Source organism: Lethenteron reissneri, chromosome 66 (assembly GCF_015708825.2).
Source record: "Lethenteron reissneri isolate LAM-NWPU_2019-01 chromosome 66, ASM1570882v1, whole genome shotgun sequence".
Lineage (NCBI taxonomy): Eukaryota > Metazoa > Chordata > Hyperoartia > Petromyzontiformes > Petromyzontidae > Lethenteron > Lethenteron reissneri.
This window is the reverse complement of record NC_083844.1, coordinates 955,746-975,601: the sequence shown is the minus strand read 5'-3', so window position 1 is coordinate 975,601 and position 19,856 is coordinate 955,746. Positions and strand designations below refer to the sequence as shown.

Here is a 19,856-nt window from a genome sequence, read left to right as displayed (position 1 = left end):
GTCTGCTGCTGCTGCTGTGGTTTTGGCTCGCGATTAGCACGATTGGCTACATAGAGGTTCAACGTATAGACATGCAACACACAGACATGCAACACACAGACATGCAACACACAGACATGCAACACACAGACATGCAACATACAGACATGCAACATACATATAACGTAATACTTACAACGTGCATACGTGGCGTCCGCGTGTTCCCCGTGGGTCGAGTGTCGGTTTGTCCGTGTGTCTTGAGTGTGTGTACGAGTGTGTACGTGTGTGCGTCCTTGTGGGGAGCGGTGAGTGGTACGCTGCGCTAAGAACCCGGCCACCCGAGTTCGAATCCCGCTCACGGCCAACACCAGTGATAGAGATTGTCTGAACCTGGTCCTGGGCCTCCCCTAGGTCGACTCAGCCTCAAAATGAGTAGCTGGTGCAGCAGTGGCGTGTGGTAGTAATCATCGTCACCTGGGGGAAAGACAAAGGCGGCCGGGCGTGGTGCTGGCCACCCACCCCCTCGTGTGCCACAGTGCCGGTAGCCTTAATTGGTGCTGCTGGCTGCTCGCTACTCTCAGCCCCTGCCCCAACAGTCTGTTCGAGGCTGCACGGGTGATATTTGTCTGTGTGTGTGTATAGGCACTCGCTACTAGCAACACTTGCCCCAACAGTCTGTTAGAGGCTACACGGGGGATCTTTGTCTTTGCTGTGTGGTGTGGTTTTAGCGTGCTGTTCTTGCCTCGGGTGTAAATCTCTCTCCCCTCTCCTCTCTGCGCGCGCGCACAAAATAAACCACAAACAGCCCCGGGGCGAACGTAAGCTGGACGTTGAGTCGTTATTTGGTCGGTGAGCCCTCTGCTACTCCTTTAAAGGTCTCCCACCACAGCAGACATTGCCCAGCGTGAGGGGGGCAAGTGACGAGAGAGAGAGGTCACGGTAGAGAGATGAGATTGGTTAGATTGGTCGGCCTTCCACCACTAGACGAGTTGGGTTAATGTAACCCTGGGGAGGTAAAGATACAACAAACCACACAAAGACATTCACAAGCCCCCGGTGATTGATTATCTTAAAACAATTTACGTAGCGCTTTACGCGAGGCTCTTTGCACACAATTAACAACGGTTACAGCGTATGAGTGTTATTGGTGATTAACGAGGTGAATGAAATGGATGAGAGGAAGCGATGTGGGACGAATCTGTGATGATGCGTGAATTCGGTGAAAGTGAAAATGATGACAGTAAATGATGACACACGGATTCAATCAGTGGGGTTAATGAGTGATCGCCGTGTGATGAGAATATGAGGAGGGAAAAGTCGCGGTGGTAGTTAGGGGCCGTCCATAAATGACGTCACGCACCTGGGGGGGGGGTCAGACATTTGCGACGATGTGTGACGAGGGGGGGGGGGTTGATGTGATGTCACATCAAAATGCGCAACTTTAAATAAATATAGACAACACGTTCTACTTAATTAAATATACTCTTTAATAAATGTTTTCTCCTACAACATCAGAGTGCAGGGCCACATTAAATACGCACTACAATGACAATAGTTTAAAGCGATTTGAAGCATGTTTTATATTTTTTTTGGGGGGGAGCGCAGAGCTTTGTGACGTCATAGTTGAGGGGGGGGGCTGACTTTTTGTGACGCCGTGTGATGAAGGGGGGGGGGGGGGTGGGGGGTGGTCAAAAATCGTCCAAAATCGCGTGACATCATTTATGGACGGCCCCTTATGTGGGGTGGCGGGGATTAAGGGGGGTCATGGGGCGAGCCAGGGATCAACAAGTGAGTTTGAGTGTAGAGCATAAACTTAGCGAAGGTTGACCACTTAAGTGTGGGGGGGGGGGGTTAGGGAAGTCTGTTCCAGTTCAGGGGGTCGGCGAGAAAAACGTCCGGCCAGCAGCGTGGCATCTTCCGCGCTCTGGTCGGAGCCAGGGTGTGGCTGGAGTTCCGCCATGTGGCGCGGCTGACCCACGCCGTGCCGGCCTTCAAGGAGCAGTGGGCGATGGAGGAGGCCGTGTGCTCGGTGACAGATGACGGGGAGCTCTGCATGCTGTTATGAGCTACCCGTCAGAGGCCGTCGGACTGGGAGAAGGACTGCGTGCAGAACGAGAGAGAGCGAGAGAGAGAGCGAGAAAGTGAGCGAGAGGTGGGGGTTTACATAAAGCAAAGTTATAAAAAAAAGAGTAGGGAGAGCGCGCCAGCATCGATTGCGCGAGAGAAGGAGGTGGAACAGAGAGACGGCGAAGATTGTGAACGTAGAGGGCGAGAAGGCGATGCATAGAACGACACAAGCGTGGCAAGATACGGTGGTGCGACTCCATGAAGGTATTTGTAGACCAGGGTGAGGAAATTTGAACAGGCAAAGGTAGCGGCACGGGGAGCCAATGTGGTGTTGAGGGACGAGGTATAGGAATTCTAGGGGATGGTTGAGTTTGTCACGGTGGGTACCAACTCGGGCATCACTCCGCAATGAACTCCGCCATGGTGAACTATGGTGCAGCCCCACAATGCAGAGCAGTGCAGAGAAACTCAATTCTGTGCTTATGCCAGGTTACAGACAGTAGCGGGGGGAGAGATGTGTGTGGGCCCCCCAACAGGGCCCCACACCTCCTAGAGGGCACAATCCCAACGCAAACGCAGGGCTCTCTAAACCCACTCAGGCCTATAAACCTACGGAATCCCCATGTAACACAGTCTCGGTAGTGGTGAGTTATGCATCTCACCGTTTCACACACAGCACCAAAACCAACTCCACTCTCCACACACACTGTAGAAAGCCCGCAGATATCCCCTGAAGAGCCACACCGCGTATTCGGTCCACGGGACCGGGAAACTAAGCAACCAGCACTGAGGTTTTAGGCGTCACCCCGAGAGGCCTACAGGTAGGCTGGGGGTGGGGGAAGGTCCGGTTGAACCTTGATGTGTACCGTCTTGTCTTACGGTTACTCCGTTATTACCGTCTTAAATTATCTTCTGTAAACACATGCACTCCAAAACAGCAACCGCCATTCGCCACTAAGTGGCGGTGACATCACCACGATGCTTGTGCCAGGCTATGTGCACGTTGAGGCCACTTGAAGTGAATGCCCACTGGCACGAGGTCACAGGGCAGACCCAGGTGCCACGGGTCGACTGATTGAGATGAGTGGCCAATGCACCATCTGCGGCCCCTTCTGTGCCAACTTGCTGTACTTTAGCCACCCGGCGATCCGCTCATTGTTGTGAGCGTCGCTCCTCCGCCCTCCGTTGTTTGAGGGCGACATGCTTCCAACTGACCAGTAGCGTCCTGCACGAGCCTCCTTCACAGAGGCCGATCTTGACACCGCTGGTACAAGTTGTCGGCCAGTCCACTCCGCTCCACATCATCCTGTACCACATCACTCCATCTCTTCTCGAGCCCGTGCCGTGCCTGTTTAGCCCCTTAGATCCGGCCGAACATAAGCTGTTTAGGCACGCGGTGGCTGGGCATGCGGGCTACATGACCCAGCTAACGCAGCCTTGCCTGCCAGAGGAGCTCACCGATGGGACTTTGTCCAGATCTTTCAAGGATTTGTGAGCTCCTCACACAATCCAGCCTGGTTAAACCCAGGATGGGTCGTAGACAGGCCAGCCGAAATTTTTCTAACTGGCGAAGATCTTCCATTAGGGGGGTCCACATTTCGCAAGCGTAGAGAAGGGAGGGAATGACTTTGGCCGAGAAGACCTGAAGCTTCGTGCGGTGCGACAGGCTTGGTAGCTTCTACACAGCGTTACGCAACCGATGAAAAGATAATGCCGCTCGACTGATTCGGAGTGAGACCTCTGCTATCAAACCGGAGCCGGTCATGAGCCCACTGCCCGGGAATGGGAAACTCTCCACTCTTTCCACAACTGCCCGATCAGCAATTTGGAGTTGTGGGGGTGGAGTGTCTGATGGTATAAAACACCCAGGCAGGTGCTTAGTTTTGGTGGAGCTGATGGTAAGGCCCCACCTCTTCGTGGCAACCTCCAGGTTCAGCAGTAGCGCCTGCAACTCCTCAGAGTGAGCAGCAATCACCAGATCATCGGCATACATAAGATGGTTGAGCAATTGGGAGCCATCCTTTGACCACACCTGGGCATCGATCAGCCTCCCATTGTTTATGTACCAGATGGAAATTCCACCGATACAGCTATTGAAGGTTTCACGAGCTACATGGTCGAAATAGATGTAAAATAATGTGGGAGCCAGAGTGCATTCTTGTCGCAACCCAAGGTGAACAGGGAATGGCTCGTAGTTTTTCCCGGGCCTGCTCACCATCATTAAGGTCCTTAATGATCGTGAGCAGAGGGTCAGGGACTCCAAAAGCACGAAGAACAACCCAGAGCCCAGGCCTACTGATGGTATCCTAGGCCTTGACCAGCTCAATAAAGCAGAGATGTAGCGCTTGTTGGAATTCCCGACACCTCTGCTGTAGCTGACGGACAGAAAATATGGCATCTGTGCAGGAACGCCCTTTTCTGAAACCGCATTGGGGCTCCACAAGCCTCTCCTTAACGTCCCTGGCAAGGCAATGTTGAATAATCCTTGCTAGGACCTTTCCCAGCACACTGAGGTGTGAGATGCCCCTGTAGTTGTTACAGTCTGTGCGGTCCCCCTTAAAGAGGCGGACCACCAGGGCATCCTTCCAATCTTGCGGAATCCCTCCAGTGGTCCAGACTGTTGTTATGATGTCATATAGGGCAGTCTGTGCACAAACGCCACCTTCCCTCAGCATTTCGATTAGGAGATCATCTTTGGCCGGTGCCTTTCTGGGTCTCCCACTCTGGATCACATTCAGTACTTCCTCAACAAATGGCACATCACAGGGGGTGACTTCTTCCAATATTTAAGGCACGGCAGCCTCAGCAGGGTCATCTCTACTTTGTCCCATGATGTTTTCCAGGCTGAGGAATTATCCCTCCCCCAGGACCTCAGAAATGCTCAGCGAATCTGCAAACCTATTCCTGGGGTTGGATATTGGATCACTCATTCTTTCCGTTAATGATGGTAATCGGTGAGGCACTGCAGGTTACTTTTTTGATGTAGTTGAGCGATTTGTGATCGCAACTCATGACCACCACCCATCCTTGCAGCGCCTAATGGCTCTTTGAACCTCCGAGCGAAGGCGGCAGTAAGCCACCTCATTCTCCGACGTGGAATGCTGTAGACGTTGAGAGTGGGTGTGTCGCTTTTTCTCAGCCAGCCAGGGTCTCTGGGGTGGTCTGGACCGTATACCCAAAGCAGCCATTGCAGCTGCATGAGCCACAGTCCTAAATCTCACCCATTTCCCCTCGACATCAGGAGTGGGGGACGATACCAACCCCAGCCGCAAGCGATGATGAAATTCTCGCTTGCAATTTTCATAAACTTCCTGAGACCATGCCACTATAGGTTTCAATGAGGTCGTGGGTGTACACCCACCTCCGGAGTGGAAGAAGGTCAGGCGCATCTTACAGATGACAAGTCGATGGTCAGTGAGCAGATCATCTCCACGGTAGGTCCTGGTGTCACGACATGGGCCCGCAATCACTGTTCTGTCACTATGTAGTCTAGCAGATGTTCTTGCTTGGACCTGGCATGCATTCATGATGTGCGGATTCGCTGATGCCGGAACAAAGAGCATGGATTCCTACCGTTGTTATTGAGCTGATCTGGCGCATGCATTCCGATCACTCTAGACCAGGTGACAGCATCATGACCAACTCGGGCACTGAAGTTACCCAACAAGATGACTCAATCCCGAGGGGCCCCTTTTGCTAGCACCTGTGATAGGAGGTCATAGAAGACATCGGACTCATCGGCCTCGCCTGCATCAAGTGTTGTTATTGATGCAGTGATTTTTGCTGTGACGGTGCCACCTGAAGAAGGAGGCTTGTGTTGCCTTAGAAACGTCGTGATTTAATTTATTTGTTTTCTCTTTTTTAACCTACGTGACTTTACCGAAAAAACCAAAGAGTATGGATCCTTGCAGTCACGAAAGCTTCAAATCTAGAAGCTTAATTAAAGTTTTAAACCATCCAGAGCCTCCATTTGGCCGCTGTGGTTGTTAAAAAACGCCACACCTTCACACACACAAAGTGACAACACTCTGATTAAGTTCGAAATTGCTTGTTTATTGACCGATACGAAATATGTTTCTTGCTCTCTTCTACTGTCGGGGTTTCCCCTGAATCCCTTGGACTTGCACGGGTTGTGTTAAGTCGAGGACGATTTCTTCTTCAGAACGTTGGGGGGGGGGGAGTGATGTAGTGCTGATACTCACGTGATCCCAGGTTACAGTTTAGAATGACGTCACGAGGGAAATGCGAGAGAGAAGGCGGGGCGGGAGAGAGAGCAAATGTCCAGAGAGAGAGAGAGAGAGACATGTGACGTCACTGGATGAGGCGGGGCGATCGGAGCTTCCCCGAGGGATCAGAGTCTAGTGAACGCGTTGCGGCGTGAGCTCGTGTGATAATAAAGAATAGTGTGACCTCTGGGACTTCGTCTGGCAGACTCTTCACAGTAGTATAGTGTATAGTATATAGTATTGTAGAGTAGTTTAGTGGATAGTAGTGTTGTGTATAGTAGTGTTGTGTATAGTGTATCGTAGTGTAGTGTATAGTAGTATTTAATTGAAGGTGGAGGGGGGTACCAGCCCCTCGCACCCATCCAGAGCCCCCATTTGGCCGCTGTGATGGTTAAAAAACGCCACACCTACACACACACAGTGACAACACTCTGATTAAGTTCGAAATTGCTTGTTTATTGACCGCTAAATATCGTGTCTTGCTCTGTTCGAGGTTTCCCCTAAATCCCTTGGACTTGCACGGGTTGTGTTAAGTCGTATAGTAGTGTCGTGTAGGTTATACTGGTAGGAACTTCCTGGTTACACCAGCCCACGGGATTATTGTGTCCGTCCGTCGTGTATCCAAAAATGGGAGGGGTGGGGCTGGGTGGAGAGGGGAAGGTGGGGAGGGGCTGGGTGGGAAGGGTTGGGAGGGGCTGGTCACCCCGTGGTGCCCTTATTAAACTCAACGTTTAACCTACTCACGCCGGCTTGTGCCTGTCCTCACAGTCGGCCATATTTGCGGAATACACCACGCCGCCGTTGACCCTGCAGGCCATTGACCGAGCAACCCAACGTTCCTACCAGCTCCTCCGCAGGAATGTGTTAGTCGTGTAGTGTACAGTAGTGTAGTGTATAGTGTAGTGTATATTGGTGTAGTGTAGTGTATATTGGTGTTGTGTAGTGTATATTAGTGCAATATATAGTAATGTAATGCTTCCATAGAGCCCAATGTGTTCACTTATCAACCATCCCCCTGTTAATGATGGGCTGTTGTAGGTATAGTATATATCATATAATTCATTGATTATCCACGTTTCTTTTAACATGTGTTTATAATGTTAGTTTCTTTATGTATTAATGTCCATTGTTTAAATAGTATAAAGTACGTTTTTTGAGGGGAAAGGGGGTAACTTTCTATGCTATAAGAACGAATTAAGCATTGAACGTGTATCTCCTTTACTCGCTTAACGACCAAATCACTTAACGACCAAATCACTTCACGTCCAATAACTTAATGACCAAATCACTTAACGACCGGTTTCGTCGGTGAACAGCACAAAGTCAATGACATTTATAGCTGGGGGTGAGCAGCTACAACATGGGACCTTTTTTGCCAGTATCAAAGTATGAAAATATAAGAATAGTTTTTACCCTGTACTGATAGGTTCAGTATTGCAGGCAAGAGGGGTACTTAGGCCACTCCCGGCCATCGCAGTATCTGACGTGGTGTTGGTGGTTCGTGACTTGCATTCGCCATGCATTTTCAAGGAGGGGAGCGTTCACTGTCACAGAGCTCCACATTTCTGTGACCTGTGGGCATTTGACGTCTGCAGTACCGCCGAGTAAAAAGGCCAGGGGTCTGAGGCTGCACGCTGCTTCTGAGTTTAGCTCAGGGGTTTGAGGCTGTAAGCTGCTCTGGCATGAGGTCAGGAAGAGTTACGAGAGTCAAGCCTCTCTTACTTGTTTGGGCTGAATTTCGGGGTTGACGCGAGCAGGCCGATCATTTTGGTGTTGTGTTTGAGTTGCATTAAATAGCCGCCCCAAAAAAAAAACATGTCCGTCGTATGAGTCGGTGGTTCTTCATCTTCCGACAGACCGTGCCGAGGAGCGGCCGCACGTCGAGAGCTCGGCTGGAGCTGGACGGCTTTCACGAGTGGGTTTCGGAAAAGAGGCCCTGACGGACCCTGACCCAGAACCTCACAGGAACCCCCCCCCCCCCCCCGATGTACCATTCATCCGATCAAGATTTACGTATGGTGTTCCGAGGTTTATTTTCTATCTGGGTGATTAAAAAGCGCATTAGCTTCCCCGTCACTGTCCCATCCATACGTAGAAAAGCGACCCTTTGGGGGCACACCCAATGCTGAAACTTGGGGGAGGGAACCAATACGTGGCCCCAGCCGGCAAGAAGCAGCCACAGAGAAAGTAGGAGACCTCCTTGACCAAGGATGGGAGAGGTGCTGCCGTTTGATCGGTTACAGAGCAACATTGAAAATCCTTACATGTCCCCATTTCTGCAGATACTTACAGACAATAATTTACATTGATTTGTAAGGCGCCTTCACGAATGTCTCAAGGAAAGTCCAAGAGAGAGAGAGAGACGGAGAAGCTCAACAGAACAAACTGACTTAAGAAGATGGTGTTTTGAGAAGAGACTTAAAAGTGTTCACACTGTCGGATGAAAGAATTTCCAGCAGTCCAGAATTCCACCACCGTGGCGCAAACGCAGCGAGTGGCCGCTCACCACCTAGGAACGCAGATCAGGGGACGCCACAACAAAAGCACCCGACAGAAAAACCTGGATGGACCCCTCCCCCCCCCATAATAGACTGGTTGGAAGAGCTACAGCTTAAATAAAGATGAGCTGAGGGTTACCACATGCTGGGCGGGAAATGCGTCGGGAAAAGATCAGCAAACCAGGAAGCTCATGCGACTTTTTTGCTCGTATCAAGGTATGAATAATAAGAAGAGGTGTTTACCATTTCTGACGGTAATAAAACAGGAGGTGTTTTAAGATATTCAAACACCAAATAGTATTACATTAACCACACACACTTGTGGTGAACATGCAAACAAAACATGTTATGATGATATATGCATTGTCTTTGAAACTGATTGGGCTATACATCCTAACACCTGTTTTATTGCCAAATGGTAAAACCTATTCTTATTTTTCACACTTTGATCCTGGCAAAAATGTGTCCCATGATATTGCTGCTGCTCACCCCGACCTATAAATGCTCTGATAAGTGCGTTTTCTTTGTACTGTTCACTTTTTGGTGTTGTTTTCTGGTCTGACACTGATGAGACTAGGCCACAAAGAAGGCTGTCCCTGGTATAGGCCAATTAGTTTCAAAGACAATGCATATATTATATACTGTGTAACCAAAACACTTTTTTTTGTTCCTGAGTAGTAAGTGTTATTTCCGAAATGCTTTTGACTCAAAAGTACAGACAATGGCTGTTATTCCCCATAAAACTTTGCTTTTGTGACCAGGACAGTGATATTTTTAATGTACCTATTTTCAATGAGAAAACATGTGCATTTGTACTATGAGACCTCCTTTACCAGTGGCAAAATATAGTAATAGGTTTTTACCCTTTCAACTGGTACAAAAACTGACACCTTTATACAAGGCATCATGTTTGCAATAACCATAACACAAGCAGTAAAAATGCAAACACAAAGAAACAACTCTGATGATTTGTACCAGTTGAAAGGGTAAAAACCTATTACTATATTTTTCCACTTGTAAAGGAGGTCTCAGTGTAAATGCTTACCCCGAGCTCTCAATACTCTGATAGTGCGCTGACTTTGAGTTGTACGCCTATTGGCGTCATCTGATCCAACACCAATGGAGACTAGGCTCTAAGAAAAGCTGTCTCGGGTGTGGACCAATCTACTTCAAGGACAGTGCATATCATTATCATCATCAGAGTTGTTTCTTTTGTTTGCAGTTTGACTGGTTGTGTTGTGGTTATTGCAAACATGATGCCTTGTATAAAGGTGTCAGTTTTTGTACCAGTTGAAAGGGTAAAAACCTATTACTATATGCATTTGTGTCTTTCATTAACATAAAGTCCTGGTCACAAAAACAAAGTTTGTGGGGAATAATAGCCATGTTCTATACTTTTTAGGCATAAGCAATTAAAAAATACCACTTAGTACCCAGGGAAAAAAATGTTACGTAATTATCAGAGCATATTTTTTGTATGTTCTCCACAATGTGTGTGATTGATGCAGTAACTTGATTCCTTGCAAACAGTATCTGTTTCTTATTTTTAAAATCAGGAAACTCCAGAGCTGAAACCTTCCCACTAAGAGATAACACCGCAGAAACGTTTCCCAGTATGGCAAGCTCTGAGGTCTGGGCCTAAAGTCAACACTTGTGGGGGCCGTTGGCCCCCGGGGTCCCTCCCGCCTGCATCCCCTATTCCGTTTACGTTACCCCACCTCCCTATTACTCGCTACGGTTTCGCCGGCATTCGAACGCGACGCCCCTACTGTTACAGCCTCGCGCCGCGCTCCCACGCTGCGAGCATACGTGCGCACATCATCGTCAATCAAACGCCGTGCTCGCAGTATAGCCCTGTGCGGCACGTTACCAATGCGCATCCGTATCCGACATGTAACGAACGTATGCACACACACACACACCGCTCCGTACACTCCAACTCCACACCGACTACGCAAGTTATGATCGCGCACCTGTATCACACACGGAGTGAACACACGCGACACCCACTCTTGCGCCGCTCTGCGCAGCGCTCGCCGCCTGCTGGCCGCTTACGTTATGATCGCGCACCTGGGGGACGCCGATTACGCACGCCGCGAGCTTACGCACACACAGTACCATACGCGTTCCCACACGCTCACACTGCACGACAAGATCACGCGAGACCACGCTTCGCTATTAATGATTTATTACCTGGTAACTAATGTTGAATCAGTGAGTCGACGAGGCTGGCCTATTCCACTAAACCGGCACCTATTCCCTATTTATCGGCTATGATTCTAATTCACCTTCTTACTGTTAAGTGTCCACGGCGGTCCGCTGATCCTTGTGTTAACCGCGTGCCTCGGTGCGTCGCACGGACGTCCGGGTCGCTGGCTCGAGCTGCGTCTGGTCGCCTGGCGCTGGAGTAAGAGAGCGATTTCCCCTCTGCGCCCCTCTATTTATCCTCCCTCCCTCAAAGGGGATGCTGCGCTGAACAATGGGCTCGCGCACCCCGAGCCCACGCACGGCGGTTCCGGGCGCTGTTGATATGCTAATCAGTGAGCGACGTTGGCGGCGTACATCCTAATTAACCCCTTACCCTCCCTAACAATGGGGCCTGCGCGCTCAAGCGCAATTATCCCAACCCTCCATGACTATGCGCAACAGCCCCTGTAATCCCGCTATTCATGCTGTCCCGTGCCTCCCCTGCTTGCCCCGTCGACTCGTGGGGGTGTGTGTGGGGGGAAATGCGCCTCAACCGCGGTGGCCGAATGCCCCACGCCGCGACCACACCATATTAAGGCCGGCCGCAGCGCCGCGGTGCCACGTAGCACGGGGGAGGTCATCCAATTCCCTGATCGCCGGAAACCGTGAGAATTAATCCCGATAAGGGTCTCTCGGATAAAAACCGGTCGGCCAGGCGACCTCCCCTCGGAGCTCTATGGGGGGGGGGGGGGGGGAAATGAGTGCGGGTGTGTTCATGTGAGGTGAGGTGAGGGGGACGCGGGGTCGGCTCCGTTGCTTGGTGGTGGCGAGGTCGGGGATTTGGTGCCTGCCGAACGGCTTCGCGGCGGCGGCATCACACACTGCTAAGACTCATGCAGAGTTTAAATCCACGCATGGACACCTTAAACAACAAACAGAAGGGCAAAATTAATTGGGGAATCCTCCCGATTGTCTGTCATCTATCCCTGGGCACAAGACAAACTATCGACAGGCGTTTTGCTCATGCCCGGACGTCGAAAAAGTAATAATAAAAGATTCCGGGCTTCTTTAGTGACATTAGGTAATGGATAAGACGTGAGCATTTGAGAGAGGAACGGTAGGAGGTTAAGGGGAGAGACTACTTAATGCACAACATCCCAGAAACGGAATATTGTCCACTGCCGGGAAATACAATGGGCAGTGGTTCCTGCTGATAGGGGTCTGAACGTGCCAATAAAACAAACACTGATCGTCATGACCAATCCGAACCACTTTATTGCAGAGTGCTGATTCCGAACGATTCCCCAGGCTGTGGGTCTGGGAAACCGCGATTACACAACACCAATCACTGTGAAGAGTACGATTAAGGTAAAATTATCGATCGTCATCATGATCGCCATCATCGTCATCGTCATCATTGTCGTCAATCACGGCCAAACGACACCAGCCCACTGATCACGACGTTTAATGGAGAGCGTCGTGGGGGGTTATTTAACACTCTCGACGGTATCACCGATCGGAGATATACGGAAGAGAGTCAGGCGTGGAGTTGGGGGGGAGCGTGTATTTGCCCATGTTACGTGGCCATTGTTGGATCCGTGAATCGAGGTATCATTTGTATCGATTCAGCCCAAAGTTGATCGGGCAGCCATCATGAATATGTCGATTTATTTATTTAAAGGGGCACCATGGTGGCTAGAAAATGTTAACTACCTCGTCTGGTATGCAGGAGGTCGGGGGTTCGATCCCGACCACTGATGCCAGCTGTATATTTGGGAATGTGCGTGTCTCTCTCTCACTCCCCATGGTCACGTGGATCTCTTCTCCGGGTCCTCGTGTTTTCCCCTCCACATTTAGAAACACGCATTGAGATTATTTAGATTATTTTTTTCCCGACATAAATGTCCAAATGGTAAGCTCACTTTGTCCGGCAGCTATTATATGTGGCCAGCTCACATCTGAAAAAATAAGTTAATACATCATTGGCCGTTGCCTGGTAGGATGGTTTAGTTGTATTTGTATGTGTTTTGGTGATTAGTTTAACTTTCTTGTACTTTGCACGACTACCGTGTTTGTGTGTTGTACTGGACATGTGTGACAAAACAGCTTTATAGCTAATCGAATTCCGCCTCCTGCAGTCTAAATGCAATGTTCTGATTCTACACTGGCAATTGATTGAATGGCGAGCGATTACTCGGGATTACGACTAACTCGGGATCGAGTAAGTCGTGCGACACGCATCCTCCGCTTTCATTTGCTTGCCCGCTTTACGTCCGGCAAGATCGGTGAATCCGTCACACTCCGCTTTTTAACTGGGTTGGGTGTAATTTGGGGTTGGGGACGACCGCAACAGCGACGACGATGACAGCTCGGCCTCAGGGCCACGTGCACACATGAATGTCGGCGCTGTACACCAGGCCTTCGGGGCACGCCTTGTCAGACGTCGCTCCATTGGCGCAGTGGTAGAAGCGGTGGGAGTCGCTTGCGTGGGGGTAGAGGCCGTCGCTCTGCCCTGCGCAGAACGAATCGCCAGCTGCCGCCAGAGTCCCCGACGGCCGTCCGGTCCCGACGAACGCGGCAATGATGGCGTCGGCGTCCGCGTCAGTGGGTACCGAATCCTCCTCCCGCGACGTTTCCCCGGAGGTGGGGCTCTCCTGCTTGCTGCTGCTGCCGCTGGCGGTGGGGGTGGAGGTGGCACCGCTCTCCTTCGAGGCCAAGGTGTCATACAGCCTCGGCAATGTGCACTGGCCAAAGGTGCCTGGCAGGTCGGGGAGCGGAGGGGGGTAAGGGGGTGGCGAGGGTTCAGTGGGCGAAACGTCGTCGCGTTTGCGGGGGGAGCTCCGCTCTACTAAGCTTGCCGGGGACACCTGGGGACGTAATTGGGAATCGACTCCGAACGGAATCGGAGGTGAAAGGCCGACGAGGCAAGGTATTTAACCAACGTAGTGTGCAGTGTATAGTGCATTGTGTAGTCTATAGCGGTATAGTGTTTAGTGTAACTTATAGTAGTGTAGTATATATTATTGAAGTTGATATTGTAGTATATAGTAATGTGGTTTATAGTAGTGTAGAGTATAGTAGTCTGGTGTATAGTGTAGTGTATAGTGTAATGTATAATAGTGTAGTATATAGTAGTATATAGTAGTGTAGAGTAGTGTATATTTGTACCTGTTGATGATTGCTTGTGTTGCAATCGAAACGTATGATATTATTTAATTTATTTTTCTTTCTACGTGACTTTAACGAAAGAACCAAAGAATAGTGTATAGTAGTTTATAATATATTAGTGTATAATACTGCATTTCATAGTAGAATAATGTAGTGTATAGTAGGGTAGAGGTGTGTATAGTAGCAGAGTGTATAATAGTTTAGTATATACTGTAGTACATAGTGTAGTGTATAGTAGTGTAGCATATAGTGTAGTATATAGTAATGTGGTGTATAGTAGTATAGTTTTTAGTAGTGTATAGTATATAGTAGTGTAGTGTATAGTAGTGGAGTGTATAGTGTAAAATAATGTATAGTGTAAAATAGTGTAGTGTATAGTAGTGTAGTGTATCGTCGTGTAGTGTATAGTAGTGTATTATATAGTGTAGTGTATAGTAGTGTATAGTGTAGTGTATAGTGCAGTGTAAATAGTGCATAGCAGTGTAGTGTATAGTAGTGTATAGTGTAGTGTCAATTAGTGTATGGTATAGTAGTGTAGATTATAGTAGTGTATAGTAATGTAGTGTACAGTGTAGTATATAGTAGTGTATAGTGTAGTGTAAAGTAGTCTGGTGTATAGGAGTGTAGTGTATAGTGTAGTGTAACATAGTGTATATTGCAGTGTATAGTGTAGTGTACAGTAGTGTATATAGTGTAGTGTTTAGTAGTGTAGTGTATAGTGTAGTTTGTAGTGTATAGTGTAGTCTAAAATAGTTCAGTGTATAGTGTATATAGTATCGTACTGTACAGTAGTGTAGTGTAAAGTAGTGTATAGCAGTGTAGCGTATAGTAGTGTATGGTGTTGTGTATAGTGTAGTGTAAATTCGTGCATTGTATAGCAGTGTAGTTTACAGTAATGTAGTGTACAGTGTAGTGTATAGTAGTATATAGTGTAGTGTAAAGTAGTGTCGTGTGTAGTAGTGTAGTGTATGCAGTGTATAGTCTAGTGTAAAGTAGAGTGTAGTGTATAGTATATAGTGTAGTGTATAGTAGTGTATTATATAGTGTAATGTAAAGTAGTGTAGTGTATAGTGTAGTGTAAAGTAGTGTATAGTATATTGTATAGTTGCGTAGTGTATAGTAGTATGTAGTGTGGTGTATAGTGTAGTGTATAGTAGTGCACAGTAATATAGTGTATAGTGTAGTGTATAGTGTATAGTAGTGTATTGTATAGTGTAATGTAAAGTAGTGTGGTGTATAGTGTAGTGTATAGTAGTGCACAGTAATATAGTGTATAGTAGTATGTAGTGTGGTGTATAGTGTAGTGTATAGTAGTGCACAGTAATATAGTGTATAGTGTAGTGTATAGTAGTGCATAGTAATATAGTGTATAGTGTAGTGTATAGTAGTGCATAGTAATATAGTGTAATGTAAAGTAGTGTAGTGTATAGTGTAGTATAAAGTAGTGTATAGTATATTGTATAGTTGCGTAGTGTATAGTAGTATGTAGTGTGGTGTATAGTGTAGTGTATAGTAGTGTATTATATAGTGTAATGTAAAGTAGGGTGGTATATAGTGTAGTGTATAGTAGTGCATAGTAATATAGTGTATAGTAGTATGTAGTGTGGTGTATAGTGTAGTGTATAGTAGTGCATAGTAATGTAGTGTATAGTAGTGCATAGTAATATAGTGTATAGTGTAGTGTATAGTAGTGCATAGTAATATAGTGTATAGTGTAGTGTATAGTAGTGCACAGTAATATAGTGTATAGTGTAGTGTATAGTAGTGCATAGTAATATAGTGTATAGTGTAGTGTATAGTAGTGCACAGTAATATAGTGTATAGTGTAGTGTATAGTAGTGCACAGTAATACAGTGTATAGTGTAGTGTATAGTAGTGCACAGTAATATAGTGTATAGTGTAGTGTATAGTAGTGCACAGTAATATAGTTTATAGTGTAGTGTATAGTAGTGCACAGTAATATAGTGTATAGTGTAGTGTATAGTAGTGCACAGTAATATAGTGTATAGTGTAGTGTATAGTAGTGCACAGTAATATAGTGTATAGTGTAGTGTATAGTAGTGCACAGTAATATAGTGTATAGTGGTAGTGTATAGTAGTGCACAGTAATATAGTGTATAGTGTAGTGTATAGTAGTGCACAGTAATATAGTGTATAGTGTAGTGTATAGTAGTGCACAGTAATATAGTGTATAGTGTAGTGTATAGTAGTGCACAGTAATATAGTGTATAGTGTAGTGTATAGTAGTGCACAGTAATATAGTGTATAGTGTAGTGTATAGTAGTGCACAGTAATATAGTGTATAGGTAGTGTAGTAGTGCACAGTAATAGTGTAGTGTAGTGTAGTAGTGCACAGTATATAGTGTATAGTGTAGTGTATAGTAGTGCACAGTAATATAGTGTATAGTGTAGTGTATAGTAGTGCATAGTAATATAGTGTATAGTGTAGTGTATAGTAGTGCACAGTAATATAGTGTATAGTGTAGTGTATAGTAGTGCACAGTAATATAGTGTATAGTGTAGTGTATAGTAGTGCACAGTAATATAGTGTATAGTGTAGTGTATAGTAGTGCACAGTAATATAGTGTATAGTGTAGTGTATAGTAGTGCATAGTAATATAGTGTATAGTGTAGTGTATAGTAGTGCACAGTAATATAGTGTATAGTGTAGTGTATAGTAGTGCATAGTTATATAGTGTATAGTGTAGTGTATAGTAGTGCACAGTAATATAGTGTATAGTGTAGTGTATAGTAGTGCACAGTAATATAGTGTAGTGTATAGTAGTGCACAGTAATATAGTGTATAGTGTAGTGTATAGTAGTGCACAGTAATATAGTGTATAGTGTAGTGTATAGTAGTGCACAGTAATATAGTGTATAGTGTAGTGTATAGTAGTGCATAGTAATATAGTGTATAGTGTAGTGTATAGTAGTGCACAGTAATATAGTGTATAGTGTAGTGTATAGTAGTGCATAGTAATATAGTGTATAGTGTAGTGTATAGTAGTGCACAGTAAATATAGTGTATAGTGTAGTGTATAGTAGTGCACAGTAATATAGTGTATAGTGTAGTGTATAGTAGTGCACAGTAATATAGTTGTATAGTGTAGTGTATAGTAGTGCACAGTAATATAGTGTATAGTGTAGTGTATAGTAGTGCACAGTAATATAGTGTATAGTGTAGTGTATAGTAGTGCACAGTAATATAGTGTATAGTGTAGTGTATAGTAGTGCAACAGTAATATAGTGTATAGTGTAGTGTATAGTAGTGCACAGTAATATAGTGTATAGTGTAGTGTATAGTAGTGCACAGTAATATAGTGTATAGTGTAGTGTATAGTAGTGCACAGTAATATAGTGTATAGTGTAGTGTATAGTAGTGCACAGTACTATAGTGTATAGTGTAGTGTATAGTAGTGCACAGTAATATAGTGTATAGTGTAGTGTATAGTAGTGCACAGTAATATAGTGTAGTGTAGGTATAGTAGTGCACAGTAATAAGTGTAGGTAGTGTATAGTAGTGCACAGTAATATAGGGTATAGTGTAGTGTATAGTAGTGCACAGTAATATAGTGTATAGTGTAGTGTATAGTAGTGCACAGTAATATAGTGTATAGTGTAGTAGTGTATTCGTAGTGCACAGTAATATAGTGTATAGTGTAGTGTATGTAGTGCACAGTAATATAGTGTATAGTGTAGTGTATAATAGTGATGTGTAGTGTATAGTAATGCACAGTAATATAGTGTATAGTGTAGGTGTATAGTAGTGCATAGTAATATAGTGTATAGTGTAGTGTATAGTAGTGCACAGTAATATAGTGTATAGTGTAGTGTATAGTAGTGCACAGTAATATAGTGTAGTGTATAGTAGTGCACAGTAATATAGTGTATAGTGTAGTGTATAATAGTGTATAGTGTAGTGTATAGTAGTGCACAGTAATATAGTGTATAGTGTAGTGTATAGTAGTGCATAGTAATATAGTGTATAGTGTAGTGTATAGTAGTGCACAGTAATATAGTGTATAGTGTAGTGTATAGTAGTGCACAGTAATATAGTGTAGTGTATAGTAGTGCACAGTAATATAGTGTATAGTGTAGTGTATAGTAGTGCACAGTAATATAGTGTATAGTGTAGTGTATAGTAGTGCACAGTAATATAGTGTATAGTGTAGTGTATAGTAGTGCACAGTAATATAGTGTATAGTGTAGTGTATAGTAGTGCACAGTAATATAGTGTATAGTGTAGTGTATAGTAGTGCACAGTAATATATGTATGTGTAGTGTATAGTAGTGCACAGTAGTATAGTGTATAGGTAGTGTATAGTAGTGCACAGTAATATAGTGTATAGTGTAGTGTATAGTAGTGCACAGTAATAGTGTATAGTGTAGTGTATATAGTGTATAGTGTAGTGTATAGTAGTGCACAGTAATATAGTGTATAGTGTAGTGTATAGTAGTGCATAGTAATATAGTGTATAGTGTAGTGTATAGTAGTGCACAGTAATATAGTGTATAGTGTAGTGTATAGTAGTGCACAGTAATATAGTGTAGTGTAGTAGTGCACAGTATATAGTGTATATGTAGTGTATAGTAGTGACAGTAATATAGTGTATAGTGTAGTGTATAGTAGTTCATAGTATATAGTGTATAGTGTAGTGTAGTAGTGCACAGTAATATAGCATAGTAATATAGTGTATAGGTAGTGTATAGTAGTGCAAGTAATATAGTATAGTGTAGTGTATAGTAGTGCCTAATATAGTGTAGTGTATAGTAGTGCACAGTAATATAGTGTATAGTGTAGTGTATAGTAGTGCACAGTAATATAGTGTATAGTGTAGTGTATAGTAGTGCACAGTAATATAGTGTATAGTGTAGTGTATAGTAGTGCACAGTAATATAGTGTATAGTGTAGTGTATAGTAGTGCACAGTAATATAGTGTATAGTGTAGTGTATAGTAGTGCACAGTAATATAGTGTATAGTGTAGTGTATAGTAGTGCACAGTTAATATAGTGTATAGTGTAGTGTATAGTAGTGCACAGTAATATAGTGTATAGTGTAGTGTATTAATAGGTATAGTGTAGTGTATAGTAGTGCACAGTAATATAGTGTATAGTGTAGTGTATAGTAGTGCACAGTAATATAGTGTATAGTGTAGTGTATAGTAGTGCACAGTAATATAGTGTATAGTGTAGTGTATAGTAGTGCACAGTAATATAGTGTATAGTGTAGTGTATAGTAGTGCACAGTAATATAGTGTATAGTGTAGTGTATAATAGTGTATAGTGTAGTGTATAGTAGTGCACAGTAATATAGTGTATAGTGTAGTGTATAGTAGTGCATAGTAATATAGTGTATAGTGTAGTGTATAGTAGTGCACAGTAATATAGTGTAGTGTATAGTAGTGCACAGTAATATAGTGTATAGTGTAGTGTATAGTAGTGCACAGTAATATAGTGTATAGTGTAGTGTATAGTAGTGCACAGTAATATAGTGTATAGTGTAGTGTATAGTAGTTCATAGTAATATAGTGTATAGTGTAGTGTATAGTAGTGCACAGTAATATAGTGTATAGTGTAGTGTATAGTAGTGCATAGTAATATAGTGTATAGTGTAGTGTATAGTAGTGCATAGTAATATAGTGTATAGTGTAGTGTATAGTAGTGCACAGTAATATAGTGTATAGTGTAGTGTATAGTAGTGCACAGTAATATAGTGTATAGTGTAGTGTA

The 19,856-nt window shown here is 45.0% G+C and overlaps 1 protein-coding gene across 1 annotated transcript in view; it reads right to left on the bottom strand.

Annotated features, from left to right (window-relative positions):
• Nucleotides 1–12,214: 12,214 nt before the first annotated feature.
• Nucleotides 12,215–19,856, bottom strand: part of LOC133359759 (chitotriosidase-1-like) — a 44,544-nt gene continuing 36,902 nt past the window's right edge. The window contains exon 12 of the mRNA XM_061578290.1: nt 12,215–13,715. Within this exon, the coding sequence (XP_061434274.1) occupies nt 13,333–13,715 (383 nt within the window). The 3' untranslated portion in view covers nt 12,215–13,332. The remainder of the gene's footprint in view (nt 13,716–19,856) is intronic.